We start from the raw sequence: 25,048 nt of genomic DNA, 5'->3' as shown, positions 1-25,048 counted from the left end.
CTCATCAGTGATGTCACAATGGCTTGATTGTCCTATACTTGGCTCACTTTTATTACATAGCTCTTTGAGCAGGGACTGTCTTTCTTCTATGTTTGTGCAGCGCTGCGTACGCCTTGTAGCGCTATAGAAATGCTAAATAGTAGTAGTAGTAGTCTCTTGTAACCAGAGCTAATATTGTGATGTCATAATGCCTCAGGCCACCAATAAGAGCCAACCTCATCAGTGATGTCACAATGGCTTGATTGTCCTATACTTGGCTCACTTTTATTACATAGCTCTTTGAGCAGGGACTGTCTTTCTTCTATGTTTGTGCAGCGCTGCCTATGCTTTGTAGCGCTATAGAAATGCTAAATAGTAGTAGTAGTAGTGAAGAGAAAAAAAGAGGAGAACAAGAAGTTCCCCACGAAGATGTAGAAGGTAAAAAAACATAGTAGGGACAAGCAAAAATGCCAAGGAGACCTGGTTCTCAATAAGAATTTTTTTTTTAACTTTTTGAATTTTATTGAAATAACATCTCAAACATAACAACGAGCCATTGGCTCCAGCACATGACAATGCAACAATTTAATTTTTATTTTAACATTATGCTTATAACCCTTTTATCCCCCCACCCTTCCCCCCCCTCCCCTCCCACTAACCCCTCAACAACTGATTCCCCCAACAGCCTAAACCCCCTCAATATCTGTTAGATGAATCCATTCAGGTGCCTCTGGATTATATCTCCCCTTACACTTATCAGTCAGTTTTTCCAACTCTATAATGGTTTTAAATTTCTCAGCCCAGTTACCTTCAGTTGGCCCAGCGGACTTTTTCCAATGCATTGCAATAGTGGTTTTTGCGGCGGCTAACCCCATTCTCTTGAATCTCTGTTGCCATCTCTTTCCCCTCTGGTTCCCCCACCCCAGGAGGCACCATTTAGGATCGCATGGAAAAGTACCTTTCCAATAAGGTTGAATCAAACTGCACCCCCACCAAATATGAAAAAAAGTTCCCGTCTCCCTTCCACATCTCCAACAGCTATCAGAAGCCTCAGGGAACATTCTTTTAATTCTATCAGGTGTATAATGCCATCTGCTCAGCACTTTATACGCATTTTCTTTAATAAGCACACTCACCGAGGCTTTCTTGACTTCTAAACATACCCTCCTCCGTTCTGCCTCCGAAACATCCTGATTCAAGTCCTTTTCCCATGCCTCCATATAGGTCATTTTCATGAAACTCTGCCCCCTGAGGTGTCCATATATCCGTGAAATTCATTTCCCCCACTTATCCATATCCTCCCATACGTTTTCAAATCCCTCTTGGTCTTTGAATTCCTCCCTGGCCCATTTCTCTGTACTAATAAAGTGTTTGACCTGCATGTACGCATATAAATCGGACTCTACTAACCCATACATTTCCTGTAGTTCTTCAAATGTGCATATTTGACCCTCATCTAGGCACTCATGAAACCGTATGAGGCCTTTTTGAAACCAATTTTGGAATACCTTATTTTCCCTCCCCCCCCCCCTCCCCCCCCAGGATCAATAAGAATTTTTATTCATGTAGCAAAGCAGTTCAAAAGTAAACACATAGTCCATATATTGGCAAATAATGCCTGCATCTTATAGTGTCTGATACACACATACAGAACAAATATGGCTCAAGTGTACCATGTGTGGTACAAAATGTTGTTCTAACAGAATTCAAGCACGCGTGGGATAAACATAAAGGAATCCTGTTCAGAAGGAATGGATCCTAAGGAGCTTAGCCGAGATTGGGTGGCAGAGCTGATGGCGGGAGGCAGGGATAGTGCTGGGCAGACTTATACGGTTTGTGCCAGAACCAGTGGTGGGAAGTGGGGATAGTGCTGGGCAGACTTATATGGTCTGTGCCAGAGCTGGTGGTGGGAGGCGGGGCTGGTGGTTGGGAGGCGGGGATAGTGCTGGGCAGACTTATAAGGTCTGTGCCAGAGCCGGTGGTTGGGAGGCGGGGATAGTGCTGGGCAGACTTATATGATCTGTGCCAGAGCTGGTGGTGGGAGGCGGGGCTGGTGGTTGGGAGGCAGGGATAGTGCTGGGCAGACTTATATGGTCTGTTCCCTGAAAAGGACAGGTACAAATCAAGGTAAGGTATACACAAAAAGTAGCACATATGAGTTTGTCTTGTTGGGCAGACTGAATGGACTATGCAGGTCTTTTTCTGCCGACATCTACTATGTTACTATGTTACTATGTAATGAAAAACCAAATTGTTGGGAAAGAAGAGCTGTACTGTGGACAACTTTTCTGGTATGAGCTAAACAGTTTGATGGTGTTTTTTACAGTGATCTATGGGGTGTGTTTGCAAAGCTGACCAGTTTTTGGGTAGCTTTATCAAGATTTTGCTTGATATTCCAGGTTTTGCTTTGGCAGTTCCATGTAACTGTGGTTTAACAATGTTTGATAATTGAAATTGCTAGGTGGAAACATTTTAGAGGTTTGTGTAGCCTTCTCTCCTGCCCTGTGTCTGGCACCGATCTTTCACATTCAGCTTTCATCAATTTCTCTACCTCCTTCTCAAATCTATATTATTTTCCCTTTCTCTTCCCTTCATATACAGCCGTTTCCCCCTCTTCCCTTCCCTCCCTTTCCTTCATGTTCAGTATGTCTCACCTCTTTTTCCTATATGTGGTATTCTCTCCTCCTCCTCCTTTCCCTTCAGGTCCTAGAGTCTCTCTCCTTCCCCTCCCCCCCAAGTTTAAGCACCTCTTTCCTTTTCCGCGTCCCCTCTTCACCCACCTCATTGGATCTCTGTCTTCGCTTCCAGCACCTCTCTCCTTCCTTGACCCCTTGTGTGAGTCTTCATAATTATTCCCACGTTTGCTTTTGTTGTCTTATTCTTTTACTTCTCTAAATCTGTCTGCCACTGATCTGTTTTTTCCACATATTTCTTCTCTGCCTTCATATTTACCTATTTGATTTTTACCCTAATTCTCTCTCATTTTTATCTCATCTGTCTACCGACTTTTCCTATCGCCTTCTCATCCCCTCTCCAGCATTCTCCTTGCTGCCTTTGTCTGTCTCCCTAGACCTCTATTTCACAGTAACATAGTAGATGTCGGCAGATAAAAACCCGAACAGTCCATCCAGGCTGCTCAATATTCTCTGTACATTCCCTCTCATCCCTCACCTGCCCTGCACGGCATCGCATCCCCTCACCAGTCCCAGCTACATCCCTGTCTCTTCGTTCTTCTCTTTCCTTCATTCTGCTTTTAATCTCTTACTCTGTTCCCCACTCATATTGCCTCTCTTTCATCACCTTTTTAACCCCATTTCCACCCTCACTCATCCCGTTCCTCCCAATACACCTCCTCCGGACTCCAATCCCTTTTCAATGTCTCATGCTCTCCCAGTCTACCAGATTATTCACATTCTGTCTCAGCCTTCCCCCACAGTTCATCCCCTCTCTCTTACCCCCTCCCACATTTCTCCCCTCACTCATTCTCCCTACCCATGAACCCTTACTCTTATCTACTAATTGCCAGATCCTCACTATCCCCTCAAAAGTCTCTCTCTCTCTCTCTCTTCATCTCTCCCATCCATAGCCACCCCCAAACACTCCCCAACTCAATCCCCAGTTCCGAGTCATCTTCTGCTCTGTCCCCCTAGCCCTAAGTCCCATATTCTGCTCTTTCCAGAGTGTCCAATCCATTGGATATTTCTTCTCTCTCCATGTCCATCATCATCCCCTCTGCATCCTGTCCTGTCTAGTACCTGCCCACTGTGTCCCTGCCCCTTCTAGTGTCCAGCTTTCCCCCCTCATCTAACTGTCCCGATTTTTTTTTTTCCATCTTTGGGTCCAGCGTTTTTCCCCACTCTTCTCTCTGCTCACCTGCCTCCCCCCCCCCTCAGCCTCTCTCCCATTCTTTCTCACTACCTTATCCAATTTCTCTCTTCTCTCCAGGTCACCTCCCCAAAATCTCTCTCCCACCCTGCCTGCTCCATGGTCAGGCATCTTTGTTTCCATGACCCTCCCCCCCCCTTCTGCTGTGCTTAGCTGATGGGCAGCATCTTTTTCTCCTCTCGCCACCCATGCATGCCCCCCCCAGGTCGGGCATCGTGTACCTGCCCCCACCCCCCAGAGGTCTAACAACTGTTTTTATTCCTTCCTCCTTCCCGAATCTGTTCCAACCTTCTCATTCAGTGCCAGCAGTGTCAGCGTTCAAGGCAGGCCGGTCCCTGAAATGTCACCAAAGTACCTTTTCCTGCTCTTGGGAGACCTCAGCCTGGGATTCTGGGTGTGTTTTTTCCTTTTCAATGTTTCAAAAAAAAAAAAAAGGAAAGAAAAATTAATTTTGTGATTGGCAGCCATACAGTGTTCCCGTGATATGGCTGTATTATGGTGTATGCAGGGTAGTGAGTGACACTCTGCAGATTTGCTCACTTGATTATCATTGCAGCTGCACTGGTTGATGGGGCATGGGTGCATTACAAAGGGGCCTTCTGCTTGGGCAGGTGTATACTGGATTGCTTCAGAGAGCACATCAGTTTATTCCGGTGATGCTGCTGGCGGAATTCAGTTTTCTCCACCTCCACCTGCTGGTAGGAAGGGATAACACCCATTTGTGCAGAACTGTCACTGACTAAAGAAAAGAAAATTTATCCGGTAAGTCATAATTTCTTCAACAAGCGTATCTTATAAGCACACATTTTTCTTTTGTCTTTTAACATACGAGAATTGTAGAAAAACTTCAGTCCAAGAATTATTAAAGTAAGGAGAAGTTCAACTCCAATTTAGACAGGTCCTATTAGAACCCTGGCAATTGAATTAAAATCTAGAGTGGCTATTTTTGTCCTATAGTCTCACTTGAGATCTGTATAAGAGCAATTACCAAGGAGTTAATCTAGTAAAAATGCAACTGGCAGGTCTCCTTCCTGTTTTTTGCCACGAAAGGATTCCCTAGTGCTATCTTATCTCCTGAAAGCGCCTTATCAAACCCTATAGGTTCAAAGGTCTGGTGATTCTGTCCCCAAAAAAGGCTCTGTATTGCCTTTTTTGAAGAAAGGCATGGAAATGCTTATTAGACTGTGGGAATCTCTAGTTTCTGAAAGGCCTGCATTGATTTCTTGTTTAAGCGTCCAAGTTTACATCACTCTGGCATACTCAAGGGTTGTTATATAACATTTAATTAGCTGTGCTTTATCTTACTTTTCATTACATGTGACCTTAATCAGTGTGCAAGCTGTTCTTGATTTAACTGTAAGGTCTTTTTTTTTTTCCATCTTAGATATTCAAGAGTTTTATGAAGTGACCTTACTGGACAATCCAAAATGTGTAGATAACTCAAAGCCATCCGAACCAGCACAGCCTGTGAATGCATGGGAATTTGTCAGCCTTCCAAGCACAACAGTGACTTCAGATACACTACAGAGCAGCCTTAGTCCAAGCATAGAGGTATATTCTAGTTTATACTTGATTTAAACTTTGTCTTTCACAAAGTAATGTTCAGGCTTGGTGGATGCAAAAGTAACGAATACAAAAAAAAAAATATTGGTTAAGCACAGAGAAAACCTACTAACAAAGAAGTTAGGGGCGCATTTACCTGTCTTCCTATCTCGCCCAACCCACTTTGGTGTCCTCGCATGCCTGCTTGCAGCCTCGAAAAGTAACACAGCGGTTCCCCTGTGTGTTCTCACTGCTCAACATCTCTCCACACCAGCAGGTTTGGGGAAAAAAAAAAGAGCTACACCCGGCTTTCATATACCCAGCTTTTATGCATGCATGAAAGCCGAGTGTAGAGCATGCGCAGAGCAGCCAGGCTTAGCAATTTGACTGCTCTGTGCATTGCTGCACGGTAAAAGTTCGTGCAGCTCATTTGCATACAATTTGTTTAGTGAATTGCCCGCTATTTCCACCTTTTGTAATTTTTACTGGATGGTTTCTTCCGGGGGTTTTTTTTTTGTTTGTTTTGTTACATTTGTACCCCGCGCTTTCCCACTCATGGCAGGCTCAATGCGGCGTACTTATTTGTATCTGGGGCGATGGAGGGTTAAGTGACTTGCCCAGAGTCACAAGGAGCTGCCTGTGCCTGAAGTGGGAATCAAACTCAGTTCCCCAGGACCAAAGTCCACCACCCTAACCACTAGGCCACTCCTCCACTGTTGCTACTATTTGAGATTCTGCATGGAATGTTGCTATTCCACTAGCAACATTCCATGTAGAAGTCGGCCCTTGCAGATCACCAATGTGGCCGCGCAGGCTTCTACATGGAATGTTGCTAGTGGAATAGCAACATTCCATGTAGAATCTCCAATAGTAGCAACATTCCATGTAGAATCTCCAATAGTAGCAACATTCCATGTAGAATCTCCAATAGTATCTATTTTATTTTGTTACATTTGTACCCTGCGCTTTCCCGCTCATGGCAGGCTCAATGCGGCTTACATGGGGCAATGGAGGGTTAAGTGACTTGCCCAGCGTCACAAGGAGCTGCCTGTTCCTGAAGTGGGAATCGAACTCAGTTCCTCAGTTCCCCAGGACCAAAGTCCACCACCCTAACCACTAGGCCACTCCTCCACTCTAGTTTTAGTACATCGGCCCCTTGGTCTTGTACTTTTTTTTTTTTTTTTTGCTCTAGCTTGTTTTTTCCTCTTACTGCAAGGAAATTTCCATCTCTTTTCTTGAGCATTCCAGAAAAAGTTTAGTTATCTCTATCTAACTTTATAGATAGACCCGTATCCATTCTTCACAGTGACCATCTAATGTTTGAGAAACATTAAAATTGTTTCAGTGGGTAATTAGTTGCAGCTTGATCAGTAAGGATTAATATGCATATTTTTATGATGACCAGGTATCATCCTAAAGCAGAATTTTTGCAATATTTGCAAAGCTTTTAAATGTTGCTTTGGTGGACTTTTCTCTCTCTCTCTCTTTCTTTCTCTCTCTTTCACGTGTACCCCCCCCCCCCCCCCCCCCCCCGCCTTCACCCAGTTTTGTTCTCTTTCTCTGGTTTCATTTTTTCCGCAGGCCCTTTTCCCGTCCCATTAAAAAAAAAAAAAATTTCATTCCATGTCAAGTGGTCTGGTGGTCCCTGCGCGACCATCACGGATTTCGATAAGATTTTCTGTGAACAATCTCAACAAGTATTGCATCGGCGAACATAAAACTTTACCAATGTTCATTGGGGACATGTATGAATGTTCACAGAAAATTTTATCGAAATCCGTGATGGTCGCGCAGGGCACTTTCTCTGAAATCAGACCACTTGACATGGAATGACCCAAAAGCCCTTTTTTGCAAATGTGGTAGAAACTGGCCTGGCGCGCGCCCAGTACACGCGCCTACACTACTCCAGGCCACTTTTTACCACGGCTTAGTAAAAGGGCCTCTTATTTAGCAGTTGAATATTGCCCGCTTTTAAACAACTAGCAGAAATTCCTAATTCTCTATACTTGATTGCTTAATCTATTCTGTCGCTCATGAACTTTAATGCAATACCACTTTGTGTTTCTCATTCCGGAAATGGCGATCGCCATTATGGAACAATGTAAGCCACATTGAGCCTGCAAATAGGTGGGAAAATGTGGGGTACAAATGCAATACAACAGTAATATATAAGTGAATCTAATTATATGCAATGTGCAGGGAATAAAATGTTTTCAGAGGAGAGGAGAAAGACCTCAGAAAGGTGACAAACAGCAAGAGTCACCGTGCTTTCTTCAATCATCGGTCTTAACACCCACCTAGTGGTTAGGAGTCAAAAGCAGTGGTAAAGAGGTGGGCTTTAAGTTTGGACTTGAAAATGGCCAAAGACGGGGCCAGACGCACAGGCTGGGGAACTCTATTCCAGGCCTGAGGTGCTGCAAGACAAAAGGAACGGAGTCTAGAATTAGCAGTAGAGGAGAAGGGGACAGATAAGAGAGATTTATCTACAGAACGGAGCACCCAAGGGGGGGGGGGGGTACATTCAGGTACACTGGGTATTTATTTCCCTGTCCCTGGAGGGCTCACAATCTTGTACAATCTTCTGTCCTTTTTGTTAATCTGTACAGCGCTGCGTAACCCTAGTAGCGCTCTAGAAATGTTAAGTAGTAGTAGTAGTACCCAAGGCAATGGAGGGTTAAGTGACTTGCCCAGGTTTACAAGGAGAAGCAGTGGGATTTGAACTGGGCACCTCTGGATGTCAAGACGGTGCTCTAACCACTAGGCAACTCCTCCACATATCACAATGGTCTGGGTCCCCATCAGTCTCTTTCTCTCTCTCAGACTACTCTGCTTTGGAGTCAGCTACCTATAGTCCTTGCCTGCTATTAGCAGAACGTCCTCTCCTAGCTGTGCATAGTGATTCCCTTTCTATAAACTTGAGCTGCACAACGCAGGCAGTTTGGGACGTCTCGCAGCCGTAGCTAGAAGGTTGCTAGGCTGCATAGAGAGAGGTGTGACCAGCAGGAGGTGTTGATGTCCCTGTAACAGTCATTGGTGAGGCCCCACCTGGAGTATTGTGTTCAGTTTTGGAGGCCGTATCTTGCTAAGGATGTAAAAAGAATTGAAGCGGTGCAATGAAAAGCTACGAGAATGGTATGGGATTTGCGTTACAAGACATATGAGGAGAGACTTGCTGACCTGAACATATATACCCTGGAGGAAAGGAGAAACAGGTGCTATGATACAGACATTCAAATATTTGAAAGGTATTAATCCGCAAACGAACCTTTTCTGGAGATGGGAAGGCGGTAGAACTAAAGGACATGAAATGAGATTGAAGGGGGGCAGACTCAAGAAAAATGTCAGGAAGTATTTTTTCACGGAGAGAGTAGTGGATACTTGGAATGCCCTCCCGCGGGAGGTGGTGCAGATGAAAACAGTAACGGAATTCAAACATGTGTGGGATAAACATAAAGGAATCCTGTTCAGAAGGAAGGGATCCTCAGAAGCTTAGTGGAGATTGGGTGGCAAACTGGTGGTGGGAGGCGGGGCTAGTGCTGGGCAGACTTCTACGGTCTGTGCCCTGAAAATGACAGATACAAATCAAAGTCAGGTATACACATAAAGTAGCACATATGAGTTTATCTTGTTGGGCAGACTGGATGGACCATACAGGTCTTTCTCTGCCGTCATCTACTATGTTAGTTTCAAAAACATTCAAGGGTATGAAATCCCAGTTGTCAGGGCACCATGGTGACCTGGTGCCCAAGGTTTATCAAGCCCTGTTTTATAGACTGTGCCTTTCTAAATAGTGATTGTCATTGTTAGGGGTAAGTTATATTCATAAGATACTAAATTGTACCATAGCATGAGTAGGGTATCTCAATAATTTTTATACAGTCAAATGAGCAAGGATAAATTTTTAGAGAATCTAACAAATATAAGATATGTAAAAAGAGGGAAAGACTTATAAACCAAGAGATATTTAGGAAATATTCTTATTGAGCACTGAGGCTCCTGGCTGGTGTGCTGCAAAACTTTGACTGCTTACACAGGGAAGAGTCACTACAACCAATTTTGGTCTTGGTTCCCTTCCTCCCTCTTCCTTCTCCCCAGGTCTTCTTCTTCGGGCCTCTCTCTGGCAGAGGGAATCCAGGAGCAGGACGCCGTGTTCTGCCACTGCTTCTTCTGCCAACTTTTGAAGTTGGAACTACATGAAATTGGTGTATGTCTTGTGAGACTATGGGGTCCTGCATGGTTCTGACCTTTTAAAAGGACACCAACAGAGGGAGGTGGTGGCAGAAGCAAGTAAGGAGTGCTGTTTGCTTGTCTGGTTCCTTTTGTCCTCTGGAATTTAAGGAGCCTGATAAGAAGGTAGTGATGGGGTTGGAGGACGTTGAGGGGGAGAGAGAAGTGAAGTTAGAAAGTTAGGGTATAGGTGGGGGAAGAAGGGATAGTAGAGCTGTACTTTGACTTGTGAGCCCCGTCCAGGTGTGTTGAGATATGACGTTGGGAGCTACAGATTGAGTAGAAGACCTTTGGGATTTTAATAGGAAACATTAACGGAGCAATTTTTTAAACCTGACACCTAGAAGTACATAGCACTTGCATGCATCATTGGTGCCAATAATCGACAGTGACGTAGATAGTTCTTAAGTGCTACAGCATGTGACTGCAAGGGGACATACATGTGTGCAGAGCATGAGTGAGCCATGGGCATATCACCAAACAATGCACACAGCTTAAAGAATACCTTCAGATGCACAAGTTAATTGGCGCTCCTAGGCATGCCCACTTACACCATCCATTGACCTGCTGTAAGTGATTCTGTAATATCTTAGGTGCACCTAAGTGCCGTTATAGGTTTAGCACTGAGCGTGCCCTGTTGTGGCACCTATTTCTTGAAACCAAAATGATAGGATTGCCCCCAAGAATTTAATTTATGGTGGCAGTTAAAGACCACTGGGTTTATCTAGTTTACTTAATTCCTGGTTCAGTGCCATAAACGTTTTGCATGGAAAATTGCTGTCTGTACCTTCTTTTTCCATGTAGGTTCTCGCTTCTCAAAATTTAAAAAGTACAGATAATTAAGTATTGTTTAAACAAACAAATACTCTGATTTAGTAATAATATGGAAAGCTCTCCTAACTTATTAAATTAAAACATTTTGGGGAAATAACGCATAAGCTTTGTGCTTTGGTCCTCGGACTGCAAAAAGGTCTGGTTTTTTGGGATAGCCAGTGTATGTAAATTAGCTGCCTTCTTAGGCTGAATGTATGCAGATGACTGTGAATCTGAATATTCATTATGAAAACCTCAGCTGGAAGACTCATGTTCAACATATAGCCAAGAGTTTCAATTGGGCAGTGATTCCCATGCATGCCAATGGCAAACATTTTTAGTAACTATGAACCTAATTAACTTCAGATTTCAAGTATGAAGATAGAAAGTGTATTTAAAAAAGCTTTTCTTTCTATGGCTTTCCGCTTCGTCTGTATAGTGACCTTTGACCTCCCCCCCCCCTTTTAGAAGCATGTACTATATGACTCAAGCTGGTGTAGCTTGCTGGCTGTTTTTCTACATTGCCTCTGTCCCCCTCTCTTTTAGAAATCTACTTTTCTCCCGTACTGACCCTAATCTGTTTACTTTTCTCTTCTCTTACAATAGCTGTGAGAACTAGGCACAGGAAATTTAGTAAGATTAACTGGGTTGTGTCTAGGTAATACATGGAAACAGTAGATTTTGGGTATTTAATAACACTTGTGACAGTTTTGCATTTCTTCAAAATATGAATTAGTACCATGGAGCTGAACCAAAGGCTATTACTGATTATTACTAGAAATACTTTTGGTTCTGTTCTACCACGTTGTCATTTTTAGAATAATCTCGATTTACTGTTTGGTCAGTGGTGGTGGTAAAATTCAGTTGAAAATAAAGGTTCTTTTAAAATTCTTGGTTAGGCCAGTTTTCTTTCTTGCATAATTTGTAGCCTTCCGGCTCCCCTCTCTAAAATTCCACATGGAATATTCCATTCATTGCAGCTCAAGGAAGTCAATTATTTTGCAGGCTGCAGACACTGAAATGCCTTGAAAGGAGAAATCTTTGCATTTGGAGTATTTTTGTGGTGGAATAGTATTTTTTTTTTTATTTGCAAAATACAGATTTGTTTTTTTTTTTTTTTTCAATACTAAAACACATATAGAATTTCATCCAAATAATATACTGTAAACCTTATGTCTTAAGAAATCCTGAGAGAGAGCAGATGAATGAAACAGTATTTTGAAGCAGAAGCAAAGTCCTGTGGAATGGTATCTGATATCTGTCTCAGCGGTTTTCCTGGGAGAGTTTAAATCTCTGAAGAAAGTTAAATGAGTTTAAAAGTCTGCTGTGGTAGCTGTTGCCACCTTTTTGAGCTGATGTCTCTGATTTGCAAATCTTGCTTCTACCTTCGCCTGGATTTGGCTCAAATTCGTAATTCTAACAAGCATGCTGCTTGCTTTCAAGTTCATCGTTTAGGCTGGTGTTTCTTGGATGTGCAGTTGAACTGTTTTTATGTGTAAAATAGCTTTTATACTGGAACCATGGACTGCTTATGCATTGTAACAACAAAGGTAAGTTTGACCAAGGATGCTATATTTAAGAGATTTATACAGGGTATTATATTTTTAATATTAAGTATTCTACGTTTGCAGATTATAGGCAGTGTGATGTGTTAATTGATAGTTTTACCTTTTTTGTTTTCAGTCCGATTTGTCTGTGCTCAGTGTATTTAGAAAATACCCAGTTGAAAAAGTAGCCTGTGCAATAAATGGTTCTAAGGGGAAGAATCAATTTATCTGAGATGAAAAATTGCATTTCTTGAATGCTGAATATTAGACATTTTTATTTTACCCGTTTTGCAGAATTACCGTAAATGAGCATTATAGTATCCTTTAAAAACAAACAACCCCCCCACCCCCCAGCACTAGGAAGTTTGTGAACTTTCTTTTTTTATGGTTTTAAGTGGATGTGTGAACAGGATTCTGTTGAAATTTAATAAACAGCTTCTGTAACATTTTAACATGTTCAGGTTATAAAGAGCCTCTTGTGAGCTATTTGAATAATAGAAGTTATATATTAGTAAGCTCTACTACTACTAATCATTTCTATAGCGCTACAAGGCATACGCAGCGCTGTACACCATATAGAAAAAAAGACAGTCCCTGCTCAAAGAGCTTACAATCTAGATAAGACAGGCAGACAGACAGAGAATAATTAAGGGTAAGGGATAGAGGTGAGGATAAAAGGACAGGGCAAGTGAGCAGTGGTTAGGAGTCAAAGCAGTGGTAAAGAGGTGGGCTTTAAGTTTGGACTTGAAAACAGCCAAAGAGGGGGCTAGACGTACAGGCTCGGGAAGTTTATTCCAGGCGTCAGGTGTGCATTAAGATAAAAGGAACGGAGTCTGGAATTAGCAATAGAGGAGAAGGGAACAGATAAGAGAGATTTATCTACAGAACGGAGTACCCAAGGGGGGGCGTAGGGAGAGACAAGAGTGGAAAGGTACTGGGGAGCTCTCCCCCCCCCCTCCCTCAGTAGCAGCATCTGTACTTTGTAAATCTGCAGTAAGCATCTTGGTTTATATTAAACACAGCTGTGTAGAAATAAATGGGTATGTGTAAAAAGTGAATTGGTTACTTTGAAGGAAAAGCCCTATGGCAGTTTTGATACCCCCCCCCCCCCCAATGACTTCTTTTGGGAAATACTTTAATATTTCAAACTTAGGCTAATGGAACACCTTTTTCTGAACGTCTTTAGAACCTTTCAATCGCCGCCCTATACACAAACAAATGTAGAAATGCCTCCAGATGTTGTATATATTTTATCTATTTATTATTGTTCGGCACTGCACAGCATACACTTGGGCATCTAGGTTATAATATTTTTCTTACATAAGGTAAAATCTGTTCATAATTGTGAGAACTGGTCCCAGTGATCAGAAATCACCTGTTGTTTAGAATCCAATCTTGATTGCTTGGAAAGAATTCAAACAGTGCATAACCTTTTGTGAACAATTTCACCTTTTTAATTAATATACGTGACTGACTTTTCATCCAGTAGTGCCAGTCACCAGGACTTAAATTGTAGTTACTGTTCACGCTTGCATTTTTCATATATACATAGTACAAGCACATCTTCAATTCAGCTTTCACATGCTTGGATCAGAAGAAACTGGGCTTTCTAGCTTCAACTCTTACAGTGTTTCCTTATGAAATATTACCGTATTTTTCGGACTATAAGACGCACTTTTTGCCTCCCAAATTTGGGAGGAAAATGTTGGTGCGTCTTATAGTCCGAATGTAGCAACCCCCCCCCCCCCGTTACAGGCACCTCCCTCCCTCCATTACAGGCATCTCCCTCCGTTACAGGCACACCCCCCTCTCTCCCTCCGTCGGAATTTTAAAACTCCTCACCTCCTCGGTGTGACTCGCGGTAGCCCTTTGAGGGCGGGACCAGAGAGCTGAGAGAGAGAAGGCTGAGTGAAGATCGCTGAGCAACATGCACGCTGAAGCGCTGCTGCTACCGCGAGTCACACCGACGAGGTGAGGAGTTTTAAAATTCCGACGGAGGGAGAGAGGGGGGTGTGCCTGTAACGGAGGGAGGGGAGGGTGCCTGTAACGGAGGGAGGAAGGGGGGGTGTGCCTGTAACGGAGGGAGGGAGGGGGGTGCCTGTAACGGAGGGAGGAAGGAGGGGGTGCCTGTAACGGAGGGAGGGTGCCTGGGAGGGGGGCCTGTAACTATTTTTCAGACTATAAGATGCACTTTTTTTTTTCCTCCAAATTTGGGAGGAAAACCTAGGTGTGTCTTATGGTCCGGTGCGTCTTATAGTCCGAAAAATACGGTAACATCAATGAGGAAACTTTTTATTTAAAAATGATGAAACTGGAGCTGAACCTAAAATAACACATGCGAAGCAAGAATCATACATTGCTGTGGATGAAAGGTAAGGGCAGATGACTTCTGGGACCAGAAAAACTAAGGAGTTTTGATCTATTTCTAGCAAGAATCTGATAATGTAATTTTACACATATCTATGATGGAAAGAAGATTTGTATGTTCAGAACAGTGTGACAGAATATGTAGGGATGCACATTTTTTTGCTCCATACTCTGGGGTGAATATTCAGCTCTTCTTAGCGGCCTAAAACAGTAAGGACCAGTAGTTTAAAAAAACAACTTGATAGGTGAATTCTTGTCTGCTCACTTTGGCTATTTTTTTTTTTTTTTTACCAGTTTAGTCCTTTCCATCCATTTTGTGTAGATGTGAACTTCTGAACTTATACCAATAAGCTATATAATACGGAAATTGGTCTTGACTTTTTCCTTTTATCAGAGTTGGGAGTAATTTAGGTCTGCTTTTACAAAACTTCACTAGCGATTCCTGCGTGGCAAATGAGAGGAAGCCCATAGGAACTGAGTGGGCTTCCTCTCATTTACGGTGTAGGAATTGCTAGCACAGTTTTGTAAAAGAAGCTCCTTGTGACTCTGGGCAAGCCACTTAACCCTCCATTGCCCCATGTAAGCCGCATTGAGCCTGCCATGAGTGGGAAAGCGCAGGGTACAAATGTAACAAAAATAAAATAGATACAATTGGAGATTCTACATGGAATGTTGCTACAATTGGAGATTCCACATGGAATGTTGCTATTCCACTAGGCTGCGCAGGCTTCTGTTTCTGTGAGTCTGACGTCCTGCGTCAGACTCACAGAAGCAGAAGCCTGCGCGACCACATTGGTGATCTGCAAGGGCCGACTTCTACATGGAATGTTGCTAGTGGAATAGCAACATTCCATGTAGAATCTCAAATAGTAGCAACAGTGGAGGAGTGGCCTAGTGGTTAGGGTGGTGGACTTTGGTCCTGAGGAACTGAGTTTGATTCCCACTTCAGGCACAGGCAGCTCCTTGTGACTCTGGGCAAGTCACTTAACCCTCCATTGCCCCATGTAAGCTGCATTGAGCCTGCCATGAGTGGGAAAGCGCGGGGTACAAATGTAACAAAAATAAAAAAAATGTTTTCTTCTTTTTTTTTTTTTTTTGTAATGATTAAACTTTGGAAACCCGAGATTTTAATTTCATGCAAGGTAAAACTCACAACTGCCATTAATACAGGATTGTCAAACTTGCCTTTGGGGGTAACTACAGCCATTTGGGTTTTTAGGATATTCCCAATTCCCAACAAATATGCATATGCCTGGTCTTTGCTGAATGCAGATTTATATCTTGCATATTCATTGTGGATATCTTGAAAACTTAATTGGCTGTGGGGATCCTAGAATGAAATGGTGAAACCTTGCATTAATGTTCTGTTTTATATTATGACTTTATATAGTTGATGACGGTACAATAATGGTTTTAATTTTCTGTTTTTATTGGGTGGCGTGCACCTGATCCATGTGATTTGGGGGAGGGGGTGCAGAAAAAGAAAATGGTGATGGAGTAGAATAGATGTTATAAGTGCTTTATAATATATCTTTTATATATTACCATATGTATGAAATGATTCAGGAAGTATAATAGTCAAAGAAGAGCAGGACGTATAGCAGTGGGAGGAAGGAAAAATGGATGGAGGAGAGAGAGAGAGGACTTCTCACCTTCACCTTAGTGGGTGGGGGAATAATTCTGTAGAAAGGGTACTTTTAAAATGAGCAATGCAGAACAAGTGTGGCAGTCCAAATGTTTGTGTTACTAGGAGATGTTTATATTGCTTTGCTTTGGAATTTGTAGATGGTTTTCTTAAACTTTTTTTTCAGAAATAAAGAATTATGCTTCTCATGTGTAATTAAAATATAGCTTAGGGTACCTGCCCGCTGCTAACTCCTACTTTGTTTTAACTTTTCTAGCATTGAATGATTGGGGCAAAGAATAAAATTTTATTTTCTTGTGTGGGCACAACAGGAGTTAGTATGTAGGCATTCTTTGCATCACTGCAACCATGGAGACTTAAGAAGCAGGCATGTGGGTTGAGCTAATGTACTGATGTCTCTTTGAGCTTTCAGTTTTTCTTATGACTCTTAATATTGTAAAAATAAGATACTGAATGTGTTAAATATGTGGGGTTTTTTTTAAATTATAAAGTTATAATATGACTGACAGGAAGCATAGTAACATAGTAGATGACGGCAGAAAAAGACAAGCATGGTCCATCCAGTCTGCCCAACAAGATAACTCATATGTGCTGCTTTTTGTGTATACCCTACCTTGATTTGTACCTGTCTTTTTCGGGGCACAGACCGTATAAGTCTGCCCAGCACTATCCCTGTCTCCCAACCACCAGTCCCACCTCCGGCTCTGGCACAGACCGTATAAGTCTGCCCAGCACTATCCCCGCCTCCAAACCACCAGTCCCGCCTCCCACCTCCGGCTCTGGCACAGACCGTATAAGTCTGCCCAGCACTATCCCCGCCTCCAAACCACCAGTCCCGCCTCCCACCTCCGGCTCTGGCACAGACCGTATAAGTCTGCCCAGCACTATCCCCGCCTCCAAACCACCAGTCCCGGCACAGTCTATATTTTAACTTGGAAATGTTATTTGTTAGAAGAATAGTAGTTTTTGTTCTTAAACCTGTATCTATATTACCTGTTTATATTATAATGTAGTTGAAATTTGTGATTGAGATTTGTGGTATAGATATATAAAATCAACTGGAATAAAACATGCAGGATTAATCATAATATTGGGAATTCATCGTAATTCTGACTGACATGAGTACATGCATTGCAAAAACTTTAGATTAGTATAAATGAGCATGCCTCTTTTCCTCCTCATTCAAAGAAAGCTATTTAATATAAACATATTAATAAGCCTGCTGGTTCCAGAATATGTAATTGTTTATCCTATCTGCTAAATCGCTGTGTTGGCATTGGCTTTAACTGTTAAAGTTTCTTAATCTCCCAGATTCCATTGGGTTTAGAAGGTGGAAAAAAGTTATGGATCTTTACGGTATAATACAAGGCATAAGTATGATCACAATATATGAAATCTAGGCACATTTGGTAACTTTTTCACAATTATCTGCTGTCATTTACTGTGTTTACTGTGAAGGGCTCTAGTGGGGGACAGGCAGGGCTGCTGAAGGGTGGGGGGGGGGGGGGGGCAAGATTCCCCGGGCCCGGCCTCCAAGGGGGGCCCAGCGCCGGCAAGATTTCTGGTGTCATTGGCAGGCAGGCAGGCTGCCACTGCTTTGGTCTCTGTGTGTGTGCTGTCCGGGTCCCAGATTAGCACGTTAATGCGTCGTCATCTCTGCCTTAGCAGGTCCTTCTTCCTGCTTCACCTTGCCTCCTCCTGATGTCATCATGTACTTCCTGTTTCTGCTGTGGGAAGGGACGCGTCAGGAAAGGAAGGATCTGCGGGGGCAGAGGAGTTAATGTGTTAACGCGCTAACCCTTATTCGGGTCCCGGCAGGCCGGTGGCACACACGAGCACAGGAGGAGAGAAGACAGATGAGGGAGCGCTGAGAATTAAGCAGCACTGCACTGTAGCAACCAGGATTGGTATTGAAGGGTCAGTGGGGCTGGTTAGGAGTTAAGATATCTCCAAAGCTCCTCACTGCAGACAGTGCAATGTTTCTTTTCCCTCTTGGGCAACCACAGAGCAGAGGCAGGGCACAGCTGCCATCATCGAGTTTGTCCCCCACTGCAAGACAAGGCTACAAGTTATGGTCTTCATTCATTGCACACAGCATAGTAAGTAGCAGATCTATTCTTTGACTTTAAAGGCAACTGCAAGCAACTACTTTGACTGCTGGGGGGGGGGGGGGGGGGTTGAGGATGCTGGGGGTGTGTGGGACGGGCACCCCTTAAGATTGTTTGTCCCGGGCCCGGCTTTGTCTCTCACAGGCCCTGGGGGCAGGAGGTAGAGGAGTAAACACATTAAGGACCACACGTGTTTAGATATTCTTCATTTCTGTGCCTTTAGGAAATGATCCCAATGAACTGAACCTTAACAGGTTAGTTGTTTGGTGTGTTATGTCCATAATGCACCTTATTTGCCCTTTGTGGTGAAAGTACAATAACAGTGTTAATGTTACTGTAACGTACATTATCCCATGGTACCTAATATTGAGATGCAAAGCATACAGATGCATGCAAAACTTATTAATGTGTAAATTGAATAATGCGAATTGTGGTGAACACTGCAAGCTGCGCTGGTCTTGGGGAACATACCATCTGTAAAAAGTTGGCATTTATTTTTCTTGACCAAATGCATCGGGCCACAAAATTGCAGCCCAGTGCTCCTGGCCATTTCTTAATGGGGTCTGTTCTCGCAATCAGGAATTGCTTCCCCTCCTTTTATATGGCGATTTAATCCTTTAGGTCAGTGATTTTTTTTCAATCTTATTTCACCTTGCGGCACTCTGACAAGGCACAAAAATCGTCAAGGCACACCATCCATGTTTTAAGGACATTTAACAAACGAGTATTAAGATTTTGTTTAAAGTTCAATAATTGCATTTTTATTCATTTTTGATCATTTCATCCTAACATGCATGTACAAATATGTCATACAACAGTAGCACTAATTCATTTGATTCAAATAGCAAGAACCCTACGTATGAATAGGCAGCACTATAAATATTACAATGGGCCCAAGAACACCAATACACCTCCTCCTACTGGTAAAACAGAACAAGTGTGACAGCTAAGGATCTTTACACAGAAGTTACATGGCCACAGAATACCATACCTCAGTCACACGCAAAACACATCAAATACAGAACAAGATCACAAATTAGAGAGAGAGAGACAAAAATTGAACTGGGAAACCCCAAGAAGTTAAACTAGGCATGTACCAAAACATGGGCGAAATAAAATGTCCAACATTCTGCCCAATAAGGGTGTGCCGGGCCCTTCATCAGCGCCGGTGGGAGGCAGGTTATATCTCTTTTGGGACCAGTGGGCCTGGAGGTGTCCTGGAGGTGGTCAGGAGAGGGTATTCTTAGGAGTTAGCCCATCCAGTGACCGATGCCTTCATTGCCTTGCCCTGCAGTTCAGCTCTGAAGCAACAGGGTGTCCACTCTGTAGCATCTGTGTGCTCTCGGGGCAGTGAAGCCTTTGCCTCTGGAAATACTTTTAAAACAATAGGTGGAAATATTTTTTTTCACTCGTTGCTGGAGGATGTGGTAACAGCGGTTAGTTATCTGGGTTTAAAAAAAAAAAGGTTTGGACAAGTTCCTGAAGGAAACATCCATAGTCTGCTATTGAGATAGACATGGGGGAGGCCACTGCTTGCCCTGGGATCGATAGAATGGAATATTGCTACTAATTGCGTTTCTGCCAGGTACTTGTGACCTGGGTTGGCCACTGTTGAGAGCAGGATACTGGGCTAGATAGTAACTTAGTAACATAGTAGATGACGGCAGAAAAAGACCTGCACGGTCCATGTAGTCTGCCCAAGAAGATAAATTCATATATGCTACCTTTTTATTTGTACTGTCCTCTTCAAGGCACAGACCGTATAAGTCTGGCCAGTCCTATCCCTGCCTCCCAACCACCAGCCCCGACTCCCAACACCGGCTCTGGCACAGACCGTATAAGTCTGCCCAGCACTATCCCCGCCTCCCAACTACCAGTCCCGCCTCCCACCACCAGCTCTGGCACAGACCGTATAAGTCTGCCCAGCACTATCCCTGCCTCCCACCTCCAGCTCTGGCACAGAGCGTATAAGTGTGCCCAGCACTATCCCCGCCGCCCAACCACCAGCCCCGGCACAGACCGTATAAGTCTGGCCAGTCCTATCCCCGCCTCCCAACCACCAGCCCCGCCTCCCACCACCGGCTCTGGCACAGACCGTATAAGTCTGCCCAGCACTATCCCCGCCTCCCAACTACCAGTCCCGCCTCCCACCACCAGCTCTGGCACAGACCGTATAAATCTGCCCAGCACTATCCCCGCTGCCCAACCACCAGCCCCGGCACAGACTGTATAAGTCTGTCCAGCATTAGTCCCGCCTCCCAACCACCAGCCCCGGCACAGACCGTATAAGTCTGCCCAGCACTAGCCCCGCCTCCCAACCACCAGCCCCGGCACAGATGGAGCATTGGTCTTGACCCACTATGGCTATTCTTACGTTCTTATATTCAACAGTGGCATATTCATTACTCAATTTAAGAAATAGCAAATTGCTTTAATCAGCAATCTAGCCCAAGTCTAGAGAGAAGAAAGCACCAGTATCAAAGGAAAAGCAGTAACTTAGAAATCAAGGTTATACAACCATATATATTGGCATTATATCTAATTAACTCCTGATACCAAGTTTACAATTTTTCATGCCTTTATAGAAAGTTTTCTAATTTAAAAGAATCCCAGAAAATAAATTCCTTTCTTTAAAAAGCAATAAGACACTTTAATAGATATTTAAGAAAAAAAGTTTCCCCGAGGACCAGTGCTCTAGATTTTAAAGTTTAAAAAGCTTTTCTTCTGAGTTGAGTGGCCCTAGAGACATCAGGAAAAATATTAATTTTTGTACCGCAAAAGCTTGCTAAAATAAAAAAGTTTCATAATCAGTGACTTATCGCCTTCATTGGTAAATGTAACTAACCGAGTAGATCTAGTATTAATAATCTCCTGAGTGTCTACCAAAAATGCAGTCAAATCTACCTCGGGTGTGGCCAACTGATCAGATTCCTGTTGACCAAACTGGAGCTGCTTCTTACTAGGCAGAGAGTAGCAGTTAACTAACGGTTGAGTTTCAGAATTAGATAACCCCAGGACTTCTCTGAGATATATCCTCAGGAGAATCTCCGGAGATAAACAAGTAGAAGGAAAATTAAAAAAGCGTAGGTTACACAGTCTCCTTGCATTTTCTACCCTCTCCTTTAATGTGCATCAGTCTTAGGTCCTCCAGAAGAACTCCCGTGTCGGGTACAGCTGCATTTTGAGGGCATTGAAAGCCTGATGCAAGGCCCATGCTGAACATAGCTATTGAATCAACTGTACCTGTGCCTGGTGGACATCAGAGTGATGTCCCGAGCCAACCTGAGAAGGAAAGATGTAAGATTTTTCTGGGAAAGACTGTCACAGCCAGAAGTAAAACAAATACTTTGCCTTGCTGCTATGGCATTGACGTTTGGATTTCCTTCTGCCACTGTCAAAAATTTTAAGAAGGAACAGCAGTGGGGGCTTCACTTGAGGTCCTTGGGGACTACCAGTGGCTTACAAGCCTTGCATTGAAGATGACTTATATAGCTCCATGTCCAAGTCCATAGATGCATTTGATTAAAATCTGGTTTGGTTCAGCCTCTCCCTTTCCACACGGTTAGATACCACCACAGCAAGGTGATTGCATTTCTTTAGTGTTTATTTACATTAAAGGCCCAGATGTGGTAAAAGGGTTTTACCATTTATTTTATGTCTGGAGTGGTAAAAGCAAGAACTTAGTACACTTAAGAATAGCAGCATAAGAGCTTGTAAGTCTTTCTTTCTTTTCTGTACGGATTTGAAAGAGCATATTGAATGACATGTTTAATATTTTTCTATATAATATTTTTTTAACATTTGAACGAAGTGATATGATTGTTCTCAAGCATCTTTTCATTTTGCACTGATCAGGTTGAGGTGGTTTATTTTTAATGTTAGTTGGAATAAGTAGGTGCCACTTCTAGCTTGTTCTCTAACCCACACCCTAAAAGTACCATACCCACAACTGACTCAACATCCAAAAAACTACCCCCTACAACTGCCCCACCCCAAAACTAGTCCCCAGCAACTAATCTTACATTCTCCAAACTGCCTCCATCCACTAAAACTTGCTATGCTGCAAAGGTATTTATTATTTCTTTATTTATTGCATTTGTATCCCACATTTTCCCACCTCTTTGCAGGCTCAATGTGGCTTACAATTCATCATGGATACTGGAAACAGAAGTAAATATACAATTAATTTACAGAGGGTTTTGTGTAACATGGTGGCGAAATACATGATAGTGTTAAAGCAACAAAAAAACATTATAAGACAGTTCTAGAAGTTTTAAAGAGATGTTGTGATATATCTTGTCGAAGAGAGAAGTTTTCAATAGTTTGCGGAAGTTGGTCAATTCATAGATCGTTTTCAGACAGAATTGTTTCGTTCTTTAACTGTATTGTGAAAATAACTTTAGGATTTATATCTTTTTATTTTTGCTTTGTGTATTGCCAAGTAACATCTTGTATGCATGGACATAGCCAATTAAACTGTTAGGGTTAGGGTGGTGGACTTTGGTCCTGGGGAACTGAGGAACTGAGTTTGATTCCCACATCAGGCACAGGCAGCTCCTTGTGACTCTGGGCAAGTCACTTAATCCTCCATTGCCCCATGTAAGCCGCATTGAGCCTGCCATGAGTGGGAAAGCGCAGGGTACAAATGTAACAAAAATAAAATAGATACTATTGGGGATTCTACATGGAATGTTGCTACTATTGGAGATTCTACATGGAATGTTGCTATTCCATTAGCAACATTCCATGTAGAAGCCTGCGCGGCCACATTGGTGATCTGCAAGGGCCGACTTCTACATGGAATGTTGCTAGTGGAATAGCAACATTCCATGTAGAATCTCAAATAGTAGCAACAGTGGAGGAGTGGCCTAGTGATTAGGGTGGTGGAGTTTGGTTAGGGTGGTGGACTTTGGTCTTGAGGAACTGAGTTCGATTCCCACTTCAGGCACAGGCAGCTCCTTGTGACTCTGGGCAAGTCACTTAACCCTCCATTGCCCCATGTAAGCTGCATTGAGCCTGCCATGAGTGGGAAAGTGCAGGGTACAAATGTAACAAAAATAAAATAGATACTATTGGGGATTCTACATGGAATGTTGCTACTATTGGAGATTCTACATGGAATGTTGCTATTCCATTAGCAACATTCCATGTAGAAGCCTGCGCGGCCACATTGGTGATCTGCAGGGGCCGACTTCTACATGGAATGTTGCTAGTGGAATAGCAACATTCCATGTAGAATCTCAAATAGTAGCAACAGTGGAGGAGTGGCCTAGTGATTAGGGTGGTGGAGTTTGGTTAGGGTGGTGGACTTTGGTCTTGGGGAACTGAGGAACTGAGTTCGATTCCCACTTCAGGCACAGGCAGCTCCTTGTGACTCTGGGCAAGTCACTTAACCCTCTGTTGCCCCATGTAAGCCGCATTGAGCCTGCCATGAGTGGGAAAGCGCAGGGTACAAATGTAACAAACATAAAATAGATACTATTGGAGATTCTACATGGAATGTTGCTATTCCATTAGCAACATTCCATGTAGAAGGCTGCGCAGGCTTCTGTTTCTGTGAGTCTGACGTCCTGCAGGACGTCAGACTCACAGAAGCAGAAGCCTGCGCGGCCACATTGGTGATCTGTAAGGGCCGACTTCTACATGGAATGTTGCTAGTGGAATAGCAGCAACATTCCATGTAGAATCTCAAATAGTAGCAACAGTGGAGGAGTGGCCTAGTGATTAGGGTGGTGGAGTTTGGTTAGGGTGGTGGACTTTGGTCTTGGGGAACTGAGGAACTGAGTTCGATTCCCACTTCAGGCACAGGCAGCTCCTTGTGACTCTGGGCAAGTCACTTAACCCTCCGTTGCTCCATGTAAGCCGCATTGAGCCTGCCATGAGTGGGAAAGCGCGGGGTACAAATGTAACAAAAAAAAAAACAAAACTGTGTGCAGATTTTGCACATTGTGCCTACATGTTTAGAGAGATCTTGTTGGATGTGCTGAGGACTCGGGAGGTTAGGACTGCCAGTAGAATTTTACATTAATGCCCTTAAAGATGAACGATGGGCACGTACTTTGGACATTTTTTCGAGGTTAAAACTTCTTATCTTCAGATTTTTAGCCCCTCCCCTCCCAACACTTTTGAGTGAGCCTGCCCTGCCTGCTCCCTCCCCTCACCCGTGCTGTGTGAGTGAGTGAGTCTCTCCCTGCCTGCTTCCATTGTAACTAGCAGCAGAGACTATAGGTAGGATCCAGCCAATGGGAAGGCAGTGTGGGTGGAGGACTAGAAGGCAGCTCTGGTCACAGGAAGAGAGGAGGTGATCTGGAGAATGTTTCTGGAATCTGTGCAAAGAAGTGAAGTTTTTGTTTGTGTTAAGGGCAGAAGAGAAATTAACCTCCCCCAGAAGATGCCATAATACATTCCTATGGGAGAAGCAGTTCAGACAGCTGCAGTATATACATACAGTGATTCACTCTAACATAGTGATTAAGGAATTGCACCTTTTAAACTGCCTTCCTCTCTCCTCTCCTCTGGTAAAATTCTATTTATAGAGCAGATACGTTTATTGAAAATTTTTTTTTATTTAATTTTTTTTTAATGATCTTAGTTTTAGCATTTTATTCTCAGGGGCAATGGGATTTGATATACTTAGTCCAGTTGCAACAATTCAAGGAAAGGAAAATTCCTCTGCTCAGTTGGAATATCTGGAATATTTAATGGGAGTTCTCATACTCATCAGTTTAAGACCTGATTTGGTGTTTTTTTTTTTTTTTAATTCTATATGTTACTGTGGAGATAAAATGTACTTTATGTACCCTAATCCAATTTCAAACAATACACTTTATTCATATGATTTTGTAGGATGAAACACCACACATTTTTTTTTAACAATATGCTGCAACCGTGTTTGTTTGAAAAAAGCAAATAGCCATTTATACTTTTAACAGTAT

The 25,048-nt window shown here is 43.0% G+C and overlaps 1 protein-coding gene across 10 annotated transcripts in view; it reads left to right on the top strand.

The window, feature by feature from the left end:
- The window catches only part of DLG1 (discs large MAGUK scaffold protein 1), a 337,516-nt gene that overhangs the window by 27,001 nt on the left and 285,467 nt on the right, over window positions 1-25,048 (top strand). For all 10 annotated transcript variants that reach the window (XM_030216925.1, XM_030216924.1, XM_030216923.1 and 7 more), the window contains exon 3: window positions 5,249-5,415. In XM_030216925.1, coding sequence (XP_030072785.1) covers window positions 5,249-5,415 — 167 coding nt within the window. The remainder of the gene's footprint in view (window positions 1-5,248; window positions 5,416-25,048) is intronic.

This window comes from Microcaecilia unicolor, chromosome 10, assembly GCF_901765095.1.
Source record: "Microcaecilia unicolor chromosome 10, aMicUni1.1, whole genome shotgun sequence".
In the NCBI taxonomy this organism is placed as follows: Eukaryota; Metazoa; Chordata; class Amphibia; order Gymnophiona; family Siphonopidae; genus Microcaecilia; species Microcaecilia unicolor.
The sequence above is the reverse complement of the archived record's forward strand: the minus strand, read 5'-3'. Positions and strand labels throughout refer to the sequence as shown.